We start from the raw sequence: 21,058 nt of genomic DNA on the forward strand, positions 1-21,058 counted from the left end.
TGTTGGGTTCTCATAAATCAGTAGAATTAATATTTCAAGGCGAAAGCCTCGAAGAAGTGTAGACACCAAAATCTTTGACGAAGATTTCAAAAACTCCCGCCAGGAGGCAGAAAAACCTCCGCGAGACGACATCAGTTAGTTTCATGTGTGAGCATAGGCGTGCGCACAGGGGGGGGGGGGGGGGGCAGGGGGGCGGCCGCCCCCCCTAATCACCTAAGAGGGGGGCGCGATATCTACCCCGTACATTGACCCTTCTAGTCACCTAAGAAGGGGGGGGGGCTCAAAATCTGCCCCATACATTGACTTAGTAGGGTGGGGGGGGCGCTGCGACGAACCTTTGCCCCCCCCCTAATGGGGAACCCTGCGCACGCCTATGTGTGTGAGCAACTACACGCGGAGTTCCAAAGCGGGGACGTTATAAAACCGATGATCCGTACGTGTGCTACATTTTGCACGTGCGCCTCCACTTGCAGCACCAGTTCTACCGTAACGTGCAGCTGCGTTTCTCGGCAGCGAGAACATGTCTGTCGCTATCGGCGTCGGGGGAATCCGACCATGAGCGTGCGCCTATAAACTTCCACAAGCGCAGTGGCGTAAATCTAAACCCAGAAAAATTACAAGAGGGGACACACCTCGTGCCATGGCGGCCATTTCGTTTTTACAGAAGTGTTTTATTTTTATTATATCAAAATGAAAATCATATTTTCGAGCGAAACTTAAAAAAAAACGTTAGTTTCCAAACGTAACTATAGGGTATTTCCAGCTCCCTCTCTCTACCTCCAGCTCTGAAACTCCCCCATCATTTTCCCCAGTTTAGGATAGCATCCCTGCTTCCTCTCTTCCTTCCAGCGATTTCATTCGCTTTAAACCATGAAAGGCAAATGCTAGCAATTTCTTTTTTTTTTTTTTGATAACGCGTAGAGCTACACCTTTCTTTTTCTCCCTTCTCCGTGCAAACCTCTTAGAAAAGGCCTCCCACGATTTACCCCAGGAAACTTTCTTGTAAAGCAATTTTATGTTCACCGGCAATTTTTATTCAAATAACACAATCATAGTCGAGCATTCACATTTATGCTTCATTGTGAATGGCTTCCAACAAATCGTCGACGTAAATAAAGATACTAGATGATCGGGGATCCTTTATTATCCATTTCAAACTTCAGCGTAATAAACACTTGAGGCACGTCTTTCACTTTTGTACTTCGTTTCTCTTTATTGGAAGGGTTTCAGATTCCAGAGTTGGTTTTACGGAAAGTGTGCTATCCTTAATTCAAAATCAAATAATGACGTTCAAGAAATTCAAATATGACGTCTCAAAGATAAATCTCAAAAGGGGACACTTGCAAGGGGTGTCCCCCCCCCCCAACATGAACACAAGGGGGGGTCAGAACCCCCCCCCCCTTTACCTTCCATGATTTACGCCACTGCACAAGTGTAATTCATTTGAATTGAATTGAGAAGCGTTCATTCAAAAGGGCTGGGGAAGCAGGATAGTGCTTTTCATAGTCCAGGGCTCCACAGGCCTCAGCAGCCCGCCGTGCCTGGTCGAGGAGAGCCACTCGGGCGTCCTTTTACTCGCTGATGCTATAGCGCCAGCCCTGAAACCACTTTGAAGATAGACCCTATACGTTCATTTCGAGCAAGGAGTTACGTTAGCATGTAATATTGCGCGGCAGAAGCGCGCCAGCGTCACGCCACGCGAATTGCGTAACGAGTGGGTGGTTGAAAGCTGCCAACCTATTAATGATTCATCATTACAGTCAGCCACAACATCAAGAAAGGCGTTATCGTCTCTCGGTCATGAACACCCTCGAGCCTCGTCAAAAAAAAGAACAGCCGATGAATTCTTCAACGAAGCAAGGAAAACATTCAAGGAAGGGCTCAATGAAAGGGCAAGAAAAGGGTAAAGGCTTTCTCTTTGAGGTATCTATAGGATGTATCTAAGTACCTCGGCACTTTCTTGGCTTTGGTTTTACGGGCAATATTAAAGATGAAAGTAATGAACTTCTTGACGCGCAACTCAAAAGATTTCATTGGATCCTCAGCTGAACCAAAGCTATCAATCACTTTTTTCCATACGCGTTTAGATATGCAGGAATGTAAGGCAGTTTTTCAACAAAGCTTTAGCTCGTTCCTAGCATACTTGGTGAAAGGAAGGCAGTGGACACACTGTAAAAATGACTTACTTCGAATGATTGAGCTTTTCGTGCCTCCGTTCGCGTTGAACGCCCGTCGCCCTTTATAGTTCGACGTTCTCGGCTATTGTCTGTGCTCTCTTTAATGCAGTCGTACACTTGATTGAGACACTACTGCTCCCTAGGCTGAATATGCAAGCTACGTACAATGCCCCATCTAAACCGTTCAGTTGTTCTGACTAGCGGATGCTTTGCACCTGGTGGAGCTAATCCGGATGTTCGAAACATTACTCAACCGTAAAGCGGAGCACTGGGTTTTTCGGCTGTGTGTCTTTTTAGAGCGCAGCTCTTAGGCGCCCGTTCCCTGCGTTGGCTGGCGTCGGCGTAACCGATAGAGCGAACGAGGACGAAAGGGAGCTAACGAGGACGAACGAGAGCGAACGCGGAGTCTGTCGATATCACGAGCCACTGGGCTCTATCCGGGCTTTCTTCCTCCGTCACGCGCGCTGGCCCAGCGTTGGCTGGCCCCTCGGTCGGACCTCGTGCGCATGCAGGGCTGGCATGCGCATTGCGGATGGCTTCGCTTGTCGAAACGGAGCTAGATATATATATATATATATGCATGCACAGATATAGATATATATATATATATATATATATATATATATATATATATATATATATATATATATCGATGATATCCTACCTATTCGTAACTATTATTGCTTAATTCGAAACATTGAACTCATTAGTCGAGATTATAATCACGTTTATCCGTTTTTCGTGCCGCTCCCGTCTGTAATATCTGTTTTGTTGATAGATCAATAAACATTAGGGGTGTGCGAATATCAGATTTTTCGAATACGAATCGAATACGAATATCCACATTCGAATATCGAATATCAAAGGAAAAATGCCTCCACAGTAACAATATTTTATTTAACATGTAGCTATTTGAAAGAAAAAAAACATTAACAGCCTGACTGGCAACAAAACATACACTGCTATCTCCAGAACACAATGTCCAGGCTAGCACAATGCACATCACAACGCAAGCAAATATCACGGCACAATGAAAGTAATGACTGGATGTTATCATGAAGAAATATGAGTTGCTCCACATGATCAGGCAGCAGGCGCTCCCTTTTAACAGAGACACCCCCCCCCCCCTGCCACTGAAAAGGCACGCTCGCTTGGAACAGAAGTGGCTGGTATAGGGAGGTACATGGGGCAAAGCTTTTCCAGACTGGGGTATCTGAAGGTGCCTACAGTCCGCCACCAGTCACGTGGGCCACTGTCTTTCTTCAGAAGTGGTCCCGCATAGTGAACGAGTGGTAGTGCGGCACGTTACGGCCGCATAATATTGAAAATGTACGGTTACATGATCGCCAACAGCGCTGCACGTCGGGGATGCACCAGCAATAAATCATACGTATTGGGGCGCTCGTCGCAGGCAGAGATCGTGCCTCCGTGTACTTACGATGTTTATCGCTCCTCTTGGCAACGTTTTTAGCTATACGAACGCAGCAGAAATGTGGAAGACGAGTTATTTTATGCATGATAATCGAATCGCATATTCGAATTTTTCGAATATTCGAGGAGGAGGAGGAATAAACTTTATTATAAACCAGCAATTTAAGTGCCTTGGCCTAGGCCTCCCACGTGGGGACGTCGAGGTCTTGCCTCTTCGCCGCCTCGCGGGCTTGCTGGATGGCCGAAGTTATCGAATATTCGAAACTTTTCGAATACACGATTTTCGAATCGAATACGAATACTTCGAATGTAATATTCGACGAATATTCGAAACTTTCGAATATTCGCACACCCCTAATAAACATTTTGGCCAACATGTGCTGGCCTCGCTGTCCTTTATTAGTGCCACGAGCATCGAGTTGAGGCACATGTTTCTCTTCCGAGCACCCCCGGTCGAGTACTTAATTCCGGTTTTATGAACATCCAGAAAAAGCGTTATGGAAAAAAAATTCTACAAGATCAACAGATCTGGTTCTAGTTAAGAGTTATACTGGATACACGAGTATCCAATATAACTCCAGAGTAAGACATTGATTAAGGTCTCCTCCAAATCTTTAATCGTATCAGTGAAATGGAAACAGCAGATGAGAGGAGAGGGTATCAGGGGCGATGTGTAGGTAAATTTATGCGTGTGTAGTTAATTTATTTAGTAAATGAAAATAGGAAATTCCTTGTCTTCTGTCAACTCGGATGCAGTGCACCGATTATTCACTACTCATACCTTCGGTCTCAGAAGAAGAAAAATGGTAGCAAGTTATCATGTGCTGAAAGTGGAGACCTCGTTTTCTGATACTTGATGTACTTGATGTATTGATGATATTTTGATGTATTCCGGTTTCACCCGAAAAAAGACTGTTAGCAACGCTGGGCGCAGACTGTGCCGCAGTGTTTGAGAAGCTTCGCGATTGTCGTACATCATTTTGTTAAGATTGCGCGCAAGACGCGAATAATCGAGTTTATTCGAGAACTGGCGCGAGCGCCAGCGATAACGCTGGAAGGTTCGGTGGCTGTACTGTACGAAAGACGACGCGTTCCGCCGATGATAAGTTTTACCGACGGCCGACGCCCTGTTCGCCACTATCAGCTAGTGTACGGCGTAAATTGGTTCTACCTTGTATTTTCATTTTCCCGGGCACAGGTTCGCCCAAATAAAAAGTTAAGTCTTGAACAAGCCGACTGCTGTCTTGGTCCATGTCACGACCACGTGACAATATATAGACAGAGATAGTGTAACAGTACACTGTGTAGTTCAAAAGTGAAATCTGAAAATTCAAACACAAATATTAATATTAACCATAATATCAGGGGTTTTACGTGCCAGAACCAGGATGTGATTATGAGGCACAGCGCATAGTAGAGGGCTCCGGAAATTTCGACCATCTGCTGTCATTTAACGTGCACCTAACTCTAAGTGCCCTGCTCTTTCGCCGACATAAAAAAAAAAAAAACATTCAACCGAGCTGACTATGCCGAAACTTTGTCAACTTCCTACCGAACTTGGTTAGCGAGGTTGAAATATGCAATGCGTAATTCAACCTCGTAACTTTTGTGCCATGGAACCTTTAAAGAAGGGCTTCAAGTGAAGGAAAACAGTATATACGGGAATCACGAGTTAACATTGCTTCCGGTTAACGGTGTTGAGCGTTCCAGAGCATGCAGCGTTGCTTGAAAGTTGCTGAAGGCGAGGCCTTAATCGGTGACATTTCTCAATTTCAGCGCTACCCCGCCACGGTGGTCTAGTGGTTATGGCGCTCGACTGCTGACCCGAAGGTCGCGGGATCGAATCCCGGCCGCGGCGGCTGCATTTTCGATGGAGGCGAAAATGTTTGAGACCCGTGTACTTAGCTTTAGGTGCACGTTTTAACGTGCACCTAAAGCTAAGTACACGGGTCTCAAACATGTACACGGTGCACCGTGTACATGTTTGAGACCCGTGTACACGGGTCTCAAACAAGTACACGGTGCACCTAACCCCGGGTGGTCGAAATTTCCGGAGCCCTCCACTACGGCGTCTCTCATAATCATATCGTGGTTTTGGGACGTTAAACCCCAGATATTATTATTATTATTACAATTTCAGCGCTACATAGCTTCTGTGTCATTCATGTCAAGAGTTCCACGTATGCAGCTGATTAGCTCTGATATGAAAATTGCGATTGTTATCGTGACAACAAAAACAGTTTTCTTTTGCTCTTAGCGCTTGGTTATTATCAATGCCGTTTTAACGCGACAGCGTTAGAGAGCTCGTGTCGCAGAAATTCCGCCGTCGGCGTCGGTGTCGGCACCGTTGGTTGTGAGCGAAAAATTGTCCGTGAGCGAAAAATTGAGAAAGAAGCAAATAAAATAAAGAATAAAATTTTCGGCCCCAGTGAGGAGCGAACCCGGGCCGTTTGCGTGGCAAGCAGGTGTCCTACCACAAAACCACGATGTTACTTGCAGCGCCTTCGGAAAAAAAACACTACATAAATGCCATGTAGTGGTAGGAGTCTCTTTAACGTTATTTGTTCGACAGGTGTCACGACGAAAACGAGCCCATTGGTCGATTTATAGACGCATTTGGGAGGCCAGCCATCGCCGCTAAAAACACACACGAACTTTCAAACAACTCTAAAAATGAAGAGCTATGTCCATCTAGCGGAAACATATCAAGCCAACGCCGGCTTTCCAGAGGAGGCGTTGATCAAGCAAACAGCAAACGCTAGATAATGTGCTGCCATCTGTGAGGCATTGTGAGACTCTTCATTGCCTCCGAGATGGCAAGCGCGCGGCGAGTATCTTGGAGGCCATGCGACTCTTGCTTTAGATCAAAAACCTGTATGTACCATTCGCGCGCGCGCGCGTGTGTGTGTCTGTGTGCGTGTGTGTGTGTGTAACAATACTCATTAATGTATGCACTTAGTGGTTGAAGTGCCCACTAGGGGCCGGATGCTTAGGGTCCCCCAATTTTTCTTCTTCTTCGTCTCATTATGTTTGTTTTTGCTCGCGTGTGTTTGCTTCTGACGCCCCAAGGCTTATGATTGCTGGTACTTGTTTTCTGGTTATCTGTGCATGAATGGCTCTGTAAATATATGTGTCCTAATTTGTTATTTTCAGTCGGACCCCATAAAACAGCGCGCCCTACAGTAAGTACGCACCTTTTCAACAAGGGCTTGCTGGGTGCCACCATCATCCCCTCTGGGCTGTTGTAAATATGCGTGAACCACCTCCCCCCCCCCTTTCTTTGCTTCAAAATGCACTGCCGAGGTAGTGACGTCAGCGCTTGTGCTCCCATGCAACAGTTCAGAAAGGGGTGTAATCCCTCTCTTTGATGGGAAGGTCTATATACGATCTGCACGGCTTAGTTATACCTTGATAATTTATCTGGCCCTCTGGTGTAGAAATGCAAGGACACCCGTGCATCCGAGAGTGAGGTGCACGTTTCAGTACTCCAAGCGGTAAAAATTAATCTGTATTCCGTCACTACAGTTTTCGTCATAAATTGAGTTCTGGCAGGCTCAAAACCAGGGATTTAGCTGTTCTTTGTTGAAACTGGGCCTTTATTGCGCTCAACAACTACATCCCCACGGCGGCGGTCTACAAGGAAGCCTTTATTGTTTTTTTTCTTTTTAGAGAAAAACAAGTGGCGATCCAGTGCATGTTCGGCTTCACAGTCATCGCCCTCTCAGGTAGGTACATCCGTCTTTTTCAAGTATTTCCGCCGCATCATGAAACACTGTATATCTAAGACTTAGCGCAAGAAACCACGAGGACACAGCGCTATTGACAACTGTGTCGTCGTGCCCTTCTTGCGTCCTCGTGGTTTCGTGCGCTAAGTCTTAAATATGCTGTACCAACTAGCCCACCAGTCTGTTTTGATGAAACACTGATCACCACGTGAGCGACGGTATGAACGAAAGATCTTACGATAGTTTGCAAATGTTCGCGAAGACATTTAGTCGATGTGATCACCGCCGATCTGCACAGAAATTTAAGCTACTTGCCTTTTTTTTCATTTTGGTGACGCATTGAACAGAGAAGTGAGTCATCTTTTTATACGAAGCAGTGAAGTTGAAGGCGGCCGCCTGACCGCCAGCAAAAGGCGACGAACTGGGGGGGGGAGGGGGGGGGGGGGTTACACGAGAACGTTTCAGGAAGCCTTACCACTTATAAACCAAAGATTATCATGAACTGTAAGTCACGTTTTTATTTAATCGCTTCCCCATTTCCTCCCCGTCACGTATCGAGCAGCTGTACAAATGTTCAGAACTATCTAACCCTTTGTAGGGTTTGCCTATATTTTTTACACGGTCACGTAAAGACCGGCTGTGGTATATACATATAAACCACAAATAAATAGTATAAAACAAGTTTCACCAAAAGCAAGCTAGTATTTTACTGAAAAAAAAAGAGAGACGCATACCTCCCGCTGACTCATGAGAGGGTTTTCAAAGGCGAGAAAACAATGTGCCACTGACTCTTGAAGGCATCATCTTGCGATTTCATCACAAGGTATTTAGGACGAAACTGCCGAAACAAGTGGCTATGAGGAGCACTTCTCAAGATGTGCAGAGGAACGTTTGTGCGCACCTTATCTCCAGCAGTAGAACACCACCTGCGCCTGCGCCTCTCTTGCGAGCCTTCATAGCGCTGTGGCCCGTTTCTGTAAAGCTCACTTCACCGCGTACACAAACCATTTCTTTGTCCACTTTCCTGTCCTTTCTTTGCCTGTCGTTATTGTCGGATACTGCTGTTCTCCCTGAATATTTGCCAACTTTTCAAGAGGTATACGACATCGAGGAAAATATTCCCACGCACCATTATCCACAACTTCGCTTAACTGTGAACGTATACATAGCAATGTCGCAGGGGATTGTCTTTCGATGCCTTTCTTGGTCGAGTTACTGCGCAAATTTACAAAAACACATAATGACTGGGATCTAAAATGGCCTATCTAAAAAACTAGACAAAGAGAACATTATCCGACGTTTCGAATGGTAGGTTCTTTCTATCTGAACGAGAGGAATGTTCACAAGCTTTCGTAAAAAGTTAACAAATTTCAACGGCATTGTATAGAACCGCCCTTCGAAAGCGCGGTAAAACAATTTCCCTCGAGATTACAAAGACTTAGATAAGATAGCAACAATCTTGTGTTGCGCTAATTGCGATAAATGATGTGGGAGACAAATTTTTTCTGCAAAAGGCAAAGTGGGTCGTTCGTGTACATTTGACGCACACAGGGATAATAAACGGCGAAGAAATTTTACGGATTTCCCCTGGCTATAAGTCGCCCTCTTGCATCACTCGTCTTCCCCTCCCCTTATTTCTTTCTCGCGGGCTTTGAAAAAAAAAAAAGAATAGAAAAGTTGGCATGGAATGACGCTCCTGTCATAACTCGGTCGACATAAGGAATTGGTATAGGCTTGTATTCACTCACCTGAAGTAGCAAAGTGGTGAATTGATCTAAGTTGTATACTCTTTAACAAGGATGCAAAAACAAAAAAAAAAGACAGTGTGGGTGTGATGAGAATTCGGGAACACGGGGCGTCGCCTGAACAGACGTTTCGACAAGCGGACTTGTCCTCTTCAAGGTAGCAAGTGGCTTCAGTAGCAGCCTTGACAACTCCGCTTGTCGAAACGTCGCCTCCAGTGACATCCCGTGTTCACGAATCTTTCATCTCTTTAAGCTTCAATCTTCCCCAGATGTACCGGCTTTATTAGCCAGGGTGAGTGAGGACGTAGCTGTTTCAAGCAACACGAGCGTATTGGGTCGTGTTAAAAACAGTGAATGAAACCTAGATTCTACATGATGGTAGAGAAAGCCACTTGCATCGTTACAAGTCTTTGTGGCCTGTGCCTCACGGATAAAAAAAGATTAATGCTGCCAGCGCCAGGTTTGATCACGGATAAATTAAGAAATGGCTTATTAAGGCGAAAGCCTCAGATGCCTTATCAAATGCGAAAATTGACCATCGGCGTCCCGCAGCGTCGGCGTCAACACTAATGATGCAAAAAAAGAACCATCACGGGATGACGTCCCCATATGCAGTCATCATGACGTCACAGGTCGCCAAAATTTGTGACATCATCATGACGTCACTATGACGTCGCGTGATGACGTCATCGCGTGACATCGTCGCTTGGTCAAAGCTGGGCCGATCCCGGAGGCAGTGCAAAACCAGGTGAGATGCAGAAAGCTAACAATGCCTCCGATCCTGGAGCCAGTGGAAAAACCCGTTAGATGCAGAAAGCTTTCGGAGGGGGGCGGGGGAGGACCGATACATCGACTGACAAGAAACTCACAGGGCCTCTTATGACGACTGGAAGGCGACAGCCATCTTCTTTTTCTTCTCAGTCGATATATCGATCCTACCCCGCCACTTTCCGAAATCTTTCTGTGCCTAACGGGATTTTCAACTGCCACCAGGATGGGAGGCACCTAACCTGATTTTGCACAGCCTCCGTGATCGGTCTACCTTTGACCAAACTACCGTGTCATGCGATGATGTCATCACGTGACGTCACGCCAGAATTTGTGACGTCATGATGACGTCACAAATGTTTGAGAATTGTGACGTGATATTGTGACGTCATCCCGCGATGAGTTTTTGCATCACTCGTGCTGTGCCCGACGCCGTTGACGCGGGACGCCGACGGTCAGCTTTCGCGTTTGGTGAGGCGTCTAAGGCTTTTGCCTTAAAAACTCCACGCAGATAGTCCCTCAACTCCCACAAGCAATTTAGCATGGAGTTCATTTCGACTGTAACTAGTCATAGGTAAACGTTTGGCGTGAAAAGAGCTTGCGTATCTAGGAATAATATTACTGCGTAATCGAGTATTTGCTAACGCGTTACAATTTTTGACAAAAGCTTATGTGCTTGATCAGAAACGTAGTCGTGTGATGAAAAATAATACAAGTATATCCGCTGTTTAGATGGTCGATAAAAAAAAGTTAGAAAAAAAGGTTGTTCCACTTCCGTGTCTGAAACGAAAGAGGAGGGGTAGGATCAGTATGTCGACGAACGTTCGTAGAAATGCATTCATGTTGATTGTTAATATTGTTCTAGACAAAGAGATGTATTTCGCCTTCGAGTCGTCTTAGGCTAATGCGTAAGGGACCCGTTTTTCTGACAGCGAATCTGTTTACGCGGACCCTGCGCAATCGGCATCGTTGGCGTGGTCGTGGAGCCCATCGAGCCATCGACAGATCTACGCTATCGCGGCCGCGAACTTGTCCACGTCTCTCGCATCAAGCCGTACTACGACCCAATATACTGTATAAGGTTGTGTCCTCGCCGTAAGCCGCCAGGATGGCGCCTTTTTCTGCAGAGGCCGAGGAATTCCGGACATCTCCACCCCCCCCCCCACCCCCCCTTGGGTACGTCCGTGATTGAATCTCCCGCACAGTGCCATAAAATGAGTTCATTCTTTTTTTTTCAGTTTAGTCGATACAAATATCACAAATCGTAGTGGAATAGCATGAGTGTAATTGTGTGTGTGTGCTTAGCTTGCGTAGAACCATTTCTAACTGCAATATGCGAATGCTTTCATTTAGGCAAAAAGAAATGGTAGCTGTAAGAGGGTGAACGCTCTAATCAACTGTCGTATCCAAATGAAGGGGCGGGACCTTTAGTACCTTATAATGGCACTTCGAGTCGAAGCACTTTCCAGAAATTCTTTTTCTGTAAGGGGGGGGGTCATAGACGCCCCCCCCCCCCCCTGCTGCGCCAGTGGCTTCGACCCTACATATCAATATTTCGCACATTACAAGAAAGAACACGATGCGTCAGCTGGACTAACTGGAGGAATGGGTAGAGGACAAGCATGTCGACGCAACCTGCAATGCACAATTCGGCAGAAGCATTAGAGGGTATTTATTTTATTTATTGATTCATTTTTCGAACAATACAAAAGCATTGCCCGCGGTCAGGACAAAAGGAGGTGGTTAGCCCCTTGACGTGGTCCTGCTCGCGCTGGGCGTAACAGTAGCAATAGAAACAATAGAAATCATTATAATAACAATAGAAATCATTGCAATGCGCACACATAAACATATATACATACAAATAATAAAAATAAAAAAGGAACAAGAGAAATCATTGTAGTAACAATAGAAATCATGGCAATGCGCACACAAAAAGCATATATACATACACAAAAATATATACATTCAAATAGTATGAGAGACTGTAGCTCACCATACCGTGCAGAAAGTGCAAATGAGAATGCAAGATATAATACATTGTTCATGTCTAAAACATGCCATAGCCCACCCGATATTTGACCTTTGAATGACCTTGGTCGAATTCGACCATTGAGAAGTCCAGTTGGGCTCGCACTCTCTTATATGCCTTCGCACAACACTACGTTGCTTGGCACAGCCACATCGTCTCTCTCTCTTTATGCAGGCGTGCTCAAACTCCTGGAGAAGAGCTTCCACCTTCCGCACACGCTGGTGCTGTTCGTGCTGACGACGCTCGGCTCGTACGGCTACACGTTCACGGCCGACTTCACGCGCATCGCGACCGACGCGACGCATAGCTTCAGCGAGTCCGAGCTCCTGGTCGTGTTCCTGCCGGCCCTCGCCTTCCACGCCACGCACGGCATCAACTTCTACGTCTTCCGGCGATGCCTGGTCGAGATCCTAATCTTTGCCGTCGGCACCACCGGTACATATACTTGTTGAGGGGGAGCGTGGGCGCGTATGCAAACGATATCGATCGATCGATCGATCAATCAATCAATCAATCAATCAATCAATCAATCAATCAATCAATCAATCAATCAATCAATCAATCAATCAATCAATCAATTAATCAATCAGAGTTTAATTTATTTCTCCAGAAAATTCTGGATGGTCTTCAGGGCTAAAAGCTGCTCTATATAGGGAGCTTGACTGGGTCCCTGAAGACCCTTACAGTGGCAGAATGTAATGGGTAATGTAAGGTTCCCTGAATACCCGGAGCTTACCGTTATATCGCCACATTCAAATGTTATCTCAAAATCGGTAAACATCAGACACTATATTCTGAAAAAGCTATTACGATGCATTTATTTGTATGAAAATATATTACCATTTCCTATGTTAGGCGTGTAATTAGCAGTGGTCGCACACGAAAAAAAATGCTTTATAATTCGGCCCCAATTGCATCAGGCCGCATCGTCGTGATACGTAATTCAATGGTACCACTCCCTTCTCTTGAGACGGGTGGCGGCTTGGGCTAGTTGGTATGTCATGATGATTGCTATAGCGCGAACTCAGGACAAAGATACACACGAGGACGAGCGCTAACTTCCAACCGTAAGCCTTCCGGTCTAGTAAGGCTGAGCAGAAGAAAGGACAAGCTCCGGACAACACAACTAAAGAATGTGAAAAGACAGCCGTTGTTCCGTACAAACACAGGATATCTCACAGACTTAAAGGAGTACTGACACGAATTTTAAAAATTTTCGGATTGTTGCTCTAAATAAAAATATTGGTGTCGAGAAACCTAAAACGAGTGTAGTGGTGCCTAATGCATCATATATATTTTAATTACCGCTACCTTAAAAATAGACTTTCGGTTTCGATATCGAGGGGGCGGCTTCTCAGTGACATTTCATGTCAGTATGACGTCACGGGGATACAGAAGCTCGCGACGTACTAGCGGCAAATTCGTTATCTGCTCGTGGTGCACATAAACAACGATGAGTTAACTGTCGTCCAGTGACCCTGACAGCAATTTCTACGATTTAGGCTGCATGCAGGACACAGAACTCGCAAACTCGAGGGAACTGTCTTGACTCGTCGGGATAATGTCCATTGCAGTGGGGCTGGCTTGCAGATGCTCAGCGACGAAAACTTCAAAGTCAAATTAAAATATTTTATACGTGTTCTCCGACACCGGTGTGTGGACAGCGTTGACACTGCATACCAAGGAAACGGAAAATGTCCCTTTTGCGATGTCTCAAAATCGTGTCAGTACTCCTTTAAGAAGATCGGAAAACGTGCTGGCATTCGTGTGGTGTTTTCTGCCCCGTACAAATTTAGTCTTGCTATATCGACGAGCCCCCTCAAGAAGAAGTCATCTGCCGCATGTAACGTGACTCTTAAAAATAAGGTTGTAGTACTTACTAACTTCGGTTTACTAACTACTTGTCACATATGTTACTACCCTGTTAGTAAGTGCGGTTAGTAACGGGGAGGTTAGTAACCGTTATTACCCTCGCTGTTAAAAACGCGCTTAGTAGCCGTTACTACCCTTCTCGTTGCTAACTAGTAAAATAGGTAGTAACGGTTACTACCAAAAAAATTTAGTATGATCCTTTCGCCTCACGAGAGTCTTGTTTTTATAACGGTCAAATTCGGGAGCATCAACATTGCGATATAACATTAGGTAATTATGCACAGTATGTCATGAATCAGAGCAGCACACATACACAACGACAAGGCTACGCGACACGTATAATTCATAAGCGGTTCAAGGAGTATATATAGCCCTACCTCTGGGGTACGCAGCTGGTGCCGGTGAGCAGCTAGACTTTAGGATAAATAGCTTAAGTTATGCGCCTATATTTATATAGCGTACAATTTTGTTAGGTGCTCGAGGTAACGTAGCGTAAGACCTTTAATCAAGCATATTAAGACAATCGATATATTATGTCTTTTTTGCGTAATATCGTCTCAACATAGCCTAATATACAAGACACAAGACGGGAGACTAACTTAATAATATCGCCTCAATGAATTTGAATGGATCCCCGTGCTGGTCAATAGGTTGTAAAAAGCTCGTAATAATAACTTCTAAGATTCGTTTAACAAGTTCGTTTAACGGGTGCATGGCAAAAAGTTAGTAACGGTACGCAAGAGGTAGTAACCGTTGCAACTTTTAAGTGTATGCTAACGTAGGTAGTAAAAAGTTAGCAAAATCTTAGTAATGGTCCAAGAAAGCTAGTAACAGCTGCTGTTACTAACTTTTTGATCGTGGTTACAAGCTTTTTCCTAACTTTTTTTTTAAGAGTGTGGGGCCAGGTATGTGCAATACTCGCGGCAAGTTGTGTATAGGGTTCCCCTCTCCTGCGATGTACGTTACGTCGGACAGACCGGAAGGTGCCTCAATGACCGACTAAACATGCTAACAACGTTATAAATGGGAAAGATGGGTTTCTTGCACAGCATTGTACTGCGTGCAACTGTATGCCTCTTTTCGAGCACACAGTGACGCTGTACAAACACAGGGACGACCGTGCCTGAATTATCTTTGACGCTGCGCAGATGGCACGTGAGCACGACTCGTGCGTTCTTTGTCCTCTCCGAGAAGGAATTAAGGTTTCTGGAAAGCATCGGTGTCCACAGCAAGTGATAGTTTTTCTTCGATTTTGTCTTTGGCTTCTTTCTTTGGTGTGTTTTCTGTTGTTTGAATTTATTGCGTTGCTCAACTTCTTTGCATTCCTCATCTTTTGTCACGTGTTTTTTTTTTTTGTCGCCTATATAGTTTTGTGTTCTGCGCAATAAACCAAGTTGTAAGTTAGCACTCCTTTTCGTGCGTCTCTGTCCTTGTCCTGAGTTCGCGCTATAGCAGTCATCATAATCATCTTTTGAATCGCATTTACTTAGGTACGAGGTATTTGCGGATTTTAATAAAGCATACACACAGTGTCCTCTAAAAGGTTGTTCAGTATCGCGTAAAAAGAAAGTCGTTTCCCGAGCCGCCACCTGAGGCCATCAAGACCAAACTGCCGGCCAACTCTACTCAATAAAGTCTATTTCTTCTTCACAAGCTTTCGGAGACATCATTGCGATCGCCTTCACAGCACCCTCCGTCAGACACAATACGCTGGTTCCACCGCTTCTTTTGTTTGCTGGACGCATCCTTGGAAGTGTATACTTCTCTTAAACGCCTCAGCAGCGCTGCCGTCACATTGACGAAAAACCATCCGCGTATCACAAGCTTATATTCCGTACACACACGAAACAGAAATCTTTGGTGCGCACTTCCGGCGCGTACAGGAATATGCCGCTATACACAGACACGGCCGCTGAATGGAAACGCACACCGTGTGCGTTTCCATCCAACGGCCGTGCGATGGTGCGTCCTGCGATGATGCGTCACTGCAACTTCCCGTCCGGGGTTTCGGTGCCGCCATATTGGGCTGTTGACCTTAGAGCTGTGCACGGGCCGTATTTCCGAGCCCGAGCCCGGCCCGGGCCCGCTGACTTTGTCGAAGGCCCGCCCGAGCTCGACGGCAAAGGGCTGCGAGCCCGCCCGGCCTGGCCCGACGTACGAAAACACAGCTTTTTGAAGGTTCGCTGCGAAAACAAAGCATCGTTTTCCGGTAATTTGGCACTTTGTTGAGCATATCAAATATGATCAAACGACACACGAAGAACCGTCATTACAAATTGTCGAGCAAAAACAGCAAGCAGTCCAACGATTCCGGCTTCAACGAAGTGCGGCGCTTTTGCTATACAAGTATACGGACTCATGCCAGCAACAATGGAGTTCGCTCTCCAAAGCCGTCACGTGTATGGGGTATGCCCATGCAAGCGTCAGCTTGCACGAAGGCGATCTACGTCGGGTCGCTCGTCGCTGTCGCGTGCATTTCCACTCATGGGATTTGGCCTTAAATCTAACGCGAACAGTCGCGTGGCGCCGTCACTAGCTCAGGTGGTGTTACTTCTCTGTTTGTCGGAGTACAACAGAGGCAGTGCTTTACCTGCTCCCCTTTTGTTTAAAGTAGCGAATGGAAAGGAAAAGCGGTGAAGGGCGGTCGCGGAAAAGGCGCTGTATGCGTGCTGGAAAACAATTCCCGCTCATTCTCTATATTTCGGGCTTGAGTCGGGCTTTGCGCCGGGCCCGAGCCCGGCCCGATAAAACTCCAAGTAGCCCGAGCCCGGCCCGGGCCCGAGGTGAAAATACGTCGGCCCGCCCGAGCCCGGCCCGCGGTCCGGGTCGGGCTCGGGCTTTCGGGCTACCCGGAGCCCGTGCACACCTCTAGTTGACCTTGCCGTTTCTTATCTTGAACATCTAAACGAGCAGGGCTACGGTGGACGTATACACATGGAAACGGTTCAGTTGGTGCATTTGACGCTTCCTGACCTTATTAATTCACGTCGCAGTATACAAAAGTAAGAAAACATCCGTTTAACATTCCCAAGGTGGCGGCGCTCATATCTCTTACGCGAGGTCGTCTATAACGCTTGTGACAAGACAGCGCTTCCCACTGGTTCGCGCAGTGATCAACACCTACATCATGATGGAGTACAACGTGGCCATCATGCGCAACAAGTTCGGCCGCCTCTGGTGCTTCATCCTGGGCGCCCTGCAGACTTGCACCGAGCGCGTGTCCGTCGCCGACAGCCTGCTCAACAAAGGTATGCACCAGTGGTTCTCAAATGGGGCTCTGAGGACCCCAGGAGATCCGCGAAAGCCATCCTCTAAAAAACAAAAAAAAAACCTTTTTTTTTTTGTGGCACACTATCCCATCACTGCGGCCCCTTCTGATTTTTGGCACGCTTCACCACATAACAATTTTGGATTGCGGCGGAGCTGTCTTATGTTCCCCTTTTCCATGAGATGGCTGTAAAGCTTTTGTTGCAGTTTTCTACGACATATGCACGCGAGCATGCTTTTTCTAGGCTTGCATACTTGAAGAACAAGCATAGCTAGGAAAGGGTTGAATACGGCTGCGAACCGTACAAGTTATTGACAAACTGTTGAGATGGTATTAGCGTGGCACTTTAGTTTGAACATTCTTTACCATGAAGAAACAAAAGGCACCTATTTCACGCATGTTGTGTTAATTTGTGACGCCCTCGGCCCTTTTCTCTCACTACAACTGGCCTCATTCAAATGTCTGGCGTGCGACTCATGGTGTATGTGTTAAAGAGGGGTCTTGCAGCTTGCCCGGTTCGCCTCGGTGGTACAGTGGTTACGGAACTCGGCTGCTGGCCCGAAGGTCGCGGGTTCGATCCCGGCCGCGGAGGTGGCATTTCGATGGAGGCGAAACGCCTAGAGGCCCGTGTGCTGTGCGATGTCGATGCACGTGAAAGAACGTCAGATTGCCGGAGCCATCCGCTACGGCGTGCCTCATAGTCATATCGTGGTTTTGGCACGTGAAACCCCAGATATAGAGTTATCATTACTATCGCAACTTACCCGAGAAAAGAACGTGGGATTCATAAAAAAGTGTAATTGTGATTTGCTAGTTTGCGTCATTTGCGCGTAGGTTATGACGTCAATGTGTGCTTTGATTATTGGTTAAAGATGTACAGTGGCATTCTCGCTCGCGAGGTACTCCGAGTCCTATTAAAACATTATTAATAATAACTGCGAAAATACGTTTTACAGCCGTTTCGTCACCGCCTAATTATCGCAACGGACACGTGGAAGACATTGCAAAGACGCTATCTGCACGTTGAGCGGGCTTGGCAACCACATCACGCCTACACGTGACGCCAACGCTTTCCGTTCCGTTAGGCACTCGAGCCGTTTGACACTGCATTTAATTTTTAAGCGTGAATAGTTTATTCCAGCGATATAATGCGTCAAGTTTGACGTTTCAACTGCGTACAGGCAAGCACCCAATGATCGCCACCATCCTGAACGTGGAGACCCTGGTGAGCGCCATCCTGTCTTGGGACATTCTGAGCATCATCATCCGCCAGGCCCAGAGCCACAAGCGTGAGATATATTTTTTATTGCGATAGCAATTATATGGACAGTCTCGGCTGAATTTTGCCGTCGCCGCCGTCATGCACTGTGTATGTATAAGTACGTATATATATGTATATCAAAGCCCTAAAGAAAAATAATTAAGAAAAATGCTTCCGAAGCGCGGAATCGAACCAGGGACCTCTTGCTCCGCAGCGAGCGGCGCTAACCACTACGCCACGAAACGCACATCCTCCACGTAGCTAACGGCGAGCGTTATATACACACCCTTTACCGCTGGACGGACTCAGAGACGACAGGCGTTTATAAGCGTTTCTTCATTATCAGCGAGATGGCGCTAGGAGCGCGACGGGCGCATTTAAAAGCCGTCGGCAAGCTCGCTCGCTTCTTATATTTGCGCAGGGAGAACCTTGCCCTTCCGCTGTCTCCTCGCGCGGTTTTCTCGTGGTGAGGGGAAGAGGGATGTTTCACGCTTTCACCGTGATGTCCGCACTCATGTTACGGAGCGTACGAAAGTCACTCGAGCTCAAGGGACGCCGCTAAACGAACAAACAGAAGATGAGCGCGAACTATCAAGTGTCACAGCTCGACACTTGAAGCACGCTAGTTTCCTTCGCTGCTTCGGCCGCCTTTGCAACAGGAGCGCTGTTCAAACTGAAAGTATCTATTGGCGCGCCTCACTTCGTATAGCATTAGTTTCTTGCTATCGCATTCATTGCTTCGCCCTTGCGGCGAAACTGTGACTTTTTTTGTATCTCAACTGCTTACCTGCTACAATGTTCGACAAAAGCTTATGTGCTTGATTAGAAAAGTAGTCTTCCGGTATATACGAACATGATATATTCGCGGTTCGGGTGGCTACATCAAAAAGAACTTACAGAGAAACCTTGTTCCACATTAGTGTCTGATGCGAAAAAGGTCTACTGAGGAATCTACAAATGGTCGGCTCCAATAGCAGTCCCGTTGTGGCGGTCATTTGGTTGATCACTCTCTAACGCCGAAGTGGAAGCCGTGGTTTTAAAGGAGCCCACACTTCTCCAAGTAGCCATGGAATGGCTTCACTAAAGAAACTTCGCAGTAAAACAGCGCCGGTGAAAACAACAGACCAGACGAGGAGAAGGACACGTAACACAGGCGCTGGCGGCGAGGAGTTACGGAGTCGCCCTCTATCGGACGCGCCTCGGTTGCGTGCTAGGTAGGATACCGCCGGTGCGCTCCCCGTAGGGTTTGCTGTCGGCGCTCTAAAAAAACACCTCGCGGAAGCCCTCCAGCGCATTTCTGTAAGTACTTTCGAAAGGAACTGTGTTCTTTACTTTCAAAATATTCATTTTCGACGAACTGAAAGCACAAGATAATCTACAGTCGCCATCTCTTTGCAGAAAACCGAGCACCCGCTTCACACCCTCACCGCGTTAAAGACCCCTGATCCGGCCTCTTGCGTGAAAGGTAGTCACTCGCTGAGCGCAAACTATGTGAAATACCTCGTTAGAGTAGACTGCCTGTATAACCAAACGGAGCATAACAGAAAGAAGCCTCAAGCCAGCGATCGCACGGGTTGGCGACGACTGACAGTGCATCTGCATGTATGAGCGCCTACATATATGTTTGTACTGATGGTTTCGCTTTTGCTAAGCGTGTTTTGGCACCGCGCTGTGAATATTAGGCCGCAAAAATTTGTGAGTACACAAAGAACTAATGTTGCGCGGACGCTATCAGAGCAGTCCAAAAAAAGTTCGTTGCAACTACGGCTTCGGTGCGCCTATGGCAACTTTGTGATGTGCCGTCCCGACGATTCAGTGTTTTGTTTTTCGGTCTAAGTTCGTGTATGTTTCAATGTCATTTGACAAGTTGTCTCGCACTGCGTATTGATCGGTCTTCTTAGCGGGCAAATGCTGCTGCTTCTGTTTCTTTATTCAGTGCATTCGTTTCGTTTGGTGCTCACAAAACGTGAGCAAATGCGACGCCTTTTTTTTAATGCTCCTTAATTATCGTTCCCTTTGCATTCCAGTGAATTTGCCGCTCTCTGTCATCAACAAATTCATAGACCAAAGCTTCACCACTTCGAGATTGCTGGTGGAAGAAGAACCAGTCTACGAGACCGTGCATGTAGTAGCATGCGACGCCTAGGAAAACAAAGAAAATACAGTAACGTTTGCCGGACTTGTTCTGCAAACGTCGGCTTTGAACTAGTACCCATATGAGCTTGAAATAGCGGTGAATAAAATAGAAGTTATTGCAGCAACGAGCAGCCGCGAAACATGATAGTAATTATTTGGCGAGTACCCCAGCAATTTTGGCAGCAGTGTCGTGTCTAACGCCAACAGGGTGGCATCTTTCCCACGTAAATAAATGAGGCTTCAAGAAAATACATGGGGTTGGAGAGACCCAACATGGGTTTGAGAGTAGCACAAATAAATTTGGGCTTTTTAGCACCTAGTGTGTGCGTCAGGGGAACGCAAGCTTGACTGAAAAAATCTTAATGCCAACATAAATGCAGCACGCAGCCGCAGCATTTGACTCTCTCGCTATGTACGTCCACCAGCAAGCGTCGCGTAGCTTATGAAGGCGAAAGCCTTCGATGCCTCTTCAAACGGGAAGATTGACCGTCGGCGGCATCAAGACGAGTGACGCAAAAAATAATCGTCACGTGATGACGTCACCATATGACGTCATCATGGCGTCACAGATCTCCTAAATTTGTAACTTCATTACGACATCACCATGACGTGACATAACGTGATGTCACATGATGACGTATTC

The 21,058-nt window shown here is 46.5% G+C and overlaps 2 protein-coding genes across 2 annotated transcripts in view; both read left to right on the plus strand.

The window, feature by feature from the left end:
* The window catches only part of LOC119390101 (ADP-ribosylation factor-like protein 6-interacting protein 1), a 351,524-nt gene that overhangs the window by 323,842 nt on the left and 6,624 nt on the right, over window positions 1-21,058 (plus strand). The gene's annotated exons all lie outside the window — the stretch shown is intronic.
* LOC119391248 (uncharacterized) overlaps window positions 1-21,058 on the plus strand; it is a 108,389-nt gene that overhangs the window by 14,512 nt on the left and 72,819 nt on the right. Inside the window, exons 2-4 of the mRNA XM_049415213.1 lie at window positions 12,053-12,313; window positions 16,861-16,998; window positions 18,200-18,307. Of these exons, the coding sequence (XP_049271170.1) occupies window positions 12,053-12,313; window positions 16,861-16,998; window positions 18,200-18,307 (507 nt within the window). The remainder of the gene's footprint in view (window positions 1-12,052; window positions 12,314-16,860; window positions 16,999-18,199; window positions 18,308-21,058) is intronic.

This window comes from Rhipicephalus sanguineus, chromosome 4 (genome assembly GCF_013339695.2).
Source record: "Rhipicephalus sanguineus isolate Rsan-2018 chromosome 4, BIME_Rsan_1.4, whole genome shotgun sequence".
Lineage (NCBI taxonomy): Eukaryota > Metazoa > Arthropoda > Arachnida > Ixodida > Ixodidae > Rhipicephalus > Rhipicephalus sanguineus.